The sequence below is a fragment of the Colias philodice genome, chromosome 11, assembly GCF_061535455.1.
Source record: "Colias philodice isolate Cphi_HAF_F1 chromosome 11, ilColPhil1 Martin Lab GWU primary, whole genome shotgun sequence".
NCBI classification, from domain to species: Eukaryota; Metazoa; Arthropoda; class Insecta; order Lepidoptera; family Pieridae; genus Colias; species Colias philodice.
Window position 1 is genome coordinate 5277533 of NC_143096.1, and position 3009 is coordinate 5280541.

General features: G+C 34.6%; 1 protein-coding gene across 1 annotated transcript; it reads left to right on the forward strand.

The window, feature by feature from the left end:
• Positions 1-1441: 1441 nt before the first annotated feature.
• Positions 1442-2763, forward strand: LOC149484563 (uncharacterized). Its single transcript, XM_089700718.1, has one exon. The coding sequence runs from the start codon at positions 1791-1793 to the stop codon at positions 2634-2636; it is 846 nt and encodes a 281-aa protein (XP_089556844.1). The 5' UTR covers positions 1442-1790; the 3' UTR covers positions 2637-2763.
• Positions 2764-3009: the final 246 nt, after the last annotated feature.

Genomic DNA, 3009 nt, shown 5'->3' on the forward strand with positions numbered 1-3009 from the left:
TAAATGGGTTATCTAACACCGAAATAATTTTTCAAATCGGACCAGTAATTCCTGAGCTTAGCGCGTTCAAACAAACTCTTCAGCTTTATAATATTAGTATAGAAGTATAGATTCAATATCTTTCGTTAAGAGGTTATAAAATTGATGCAATAAAAATGCACTTATGTTACCTGTAATAGCATTTCTGGAGCACATGTGTCTCCGTAGCAATATTGACTGCCGTTATCAAGATGTTTCTGTTAAGACTTATTGCTCCACCTTTGCTACAACACCTTTAAAATATTGAGGGTTAAATAAATGTATATTTTCACTTATAAAAAATATTAAATATTATATAATAAAAAATATTCGATATTATATGTTATCTATTCAATAATGATTGGAACCTCATTCTCACGTTTTTATATTATTTATGTAATATGTTAATATTGAACTAATGTCACCGTTCACATTAAAAGTTACCTTCATTCGACTCTTTGTCTCCGTAGACTGAGCCATTTAATATTTAATCTTGCATAGAGAAACTCGATCTTAGCTTAACGTTTATTTGATTTATCTCCCGTTTCGTATCTATTGTTATACGATGATTTATTTATTTTATTCAAGCATATTCTAGTGTACATATTATATATTAAAATTTATTTCGGAGGGACTCTACAAAAATTTAAATGTTTTATTTTTAATATTATTCCTTTTAAATGTATATTTAAAGCAATGGCGAAGACCGGCTGAGACCTTCAGGAATTCAAGTAATTCTTGACTTTCACAATGATAATATTTTCAATTTTGTATAAAGAAGCCAAAATAGTGTAAAATGATGTTATTACTTTCGAAAAATACGCGCAATCATTAAATGCTTCTGAATAAAACATGCAATTCAGTAGAAAGTGAAGAAAACACTTTCTATAATACCACAGACTTATTATGATAATTGTGCACAGGATTTTCCTTCATAAAACTCTATTATAAGTTTGTTGCGTAAAACAACACGTCATTCGCTATTCTACGTAATTTATATTAGCGCCATCTATAATCAATTACTTGTAAATACAACATATAAGCTTAGTCCCTATGCTAATAAATTTTACGTATAAAGAAAGATGGCTCTGATAAAATAAATTAAATATTAATAAAGATACAAATTGAAAGTTAAAAATGTTTCCTTTCATTTAATTGTGTTACTTATTCATAGTTATTATGTTAGTTAAGCTGAAAGCAGGCTACAAATAAATCCGAACAAATTGCAATAAAATGGTAGGTAGAGTCCTAAGTTAATCCACCAAAAAATTTATAAAAATAAATAAGTAAGTCCCTTGTAAGTCCTTTTAGGAAAGTTGAATAAAATAATATGTGGTAGTGTAATATATGTACATGTTAAGTATCCTGTCTTCTGGAAGCTTTCTAATCGTAACTCGATAAATTGCAGGAAAATTTGAATAATCTTGTAGCGACGACAAGCCAATTTATGAGTTATCGAATTTCAAGTGTAACGCTAAGAAAGTTCACACGGTAACTCATATATAAACAGTTCGTGCGCTATGCACAGACAGTTAAGGGCTTGTCGGGAAGCGGGTTGGTCGCATTAGGTCGAATATTAATTACATACGAATATATATATGTAGTTAAAGAAATATAACCTTTGCGTAGTTATTTCATCTTTTATTACACCCGCACATAACAAGCCCCTACATTGGTGACCCCCGACGAAAAGTGAACATTATTATAGTGAATTGCATAGATTTCGTTTGTGTGATTATTTAATTTATTGATTAAATAAAATTTAATTCAAAATGAATCCGGCAGTTCCAATTAGAGCGGATGAGAGTGAAAATGCTCTCGCGCAGATCACTGTGTCGAGTAGAATTCCAGACTTCTGGAAAGAATCACCACGACTTTGGTTCGCGCAGTTTGAAGCAGTGGTGGCGAATCAGAAGCTGGCGGACGAATCGAAATATAACCTGGTGGTAGCGAAATTAAGTCGCGAACACGTTGAGCAGGTTAGCGACATTGTATTAACACCACCCGATACAAAGAAATACGAAGCATTGAAAACACGGTTGCTCGTAGTTTATGAAGAATCGGAGGTGCGTCAGGTCCAAAAATTATTAAAAGAGCTTGAGTTGGGCGAACAAAAGCCTTCTCAACTTTTACGGCGTATGCGAGACCTGGCTCGAAAAAAATTCTCGGACGAAACACTGACGATGCTGTGGATGGGACATTTACCCGCAGCTGTGCAAGCAGTCCTCACAGTTAGCGAATTAAAAGATTTAGAAAAATTAGCTAACATGGCTGATAAAGTTATAGAAACGACACGTTTCGCGGAGATACAGGAGGTATCGAGTGCCAGAGATAAAATATCCGCAATACAACCTACGCTAATTGAGCAGATTACACAGTTAACGCAGCGCTTAAACGAGCTGGAATCTGCAGGCTCGAGAGGCAGATCGTTTAGTGGTGGAAAGTATGGGAATCGCACGCATCGCTCCGCATCGCGAAGTCGCGATCGTACAGGAATATCAAAACACAAAAATTCCAATTGGATATGTTATTACCATTACCGCTATAAGCACAACGCCAGCAAGTGCATTCAACCTTGTGCGTGGCAGAAGCAGCAGGAGAGCCAACAAAAAAACTAAATACGGTGCAGACAGAGGCGGATGTCTGTTCCACCGTAAATAAACGCCTGTGTATAAAAGATAGGAAAAGTAATCTTAAGTTTTTAGTGGACACCGGCGCTAATGTTTCAGTTTTACCAGTGTCGAAAAATAACCGATTCGCGAGTGAGTGTAGTGACTATAAACTATACGCGGCAAACGGTAGTGTAATTAAGACATTTGGTACTAAGTTAATGACTTTAGATCTTAGTTTACGGCGACCGTATAAATGGTCATTTATTATCGCCGAGGTAACTCAACCTATATTAGGTGCAGATTTTTTAGCACATCATGGTTTGATTGTAGATTTAAGATCATGTCGATTAATTGATAGTTTAACTAAATTAAAATCAGT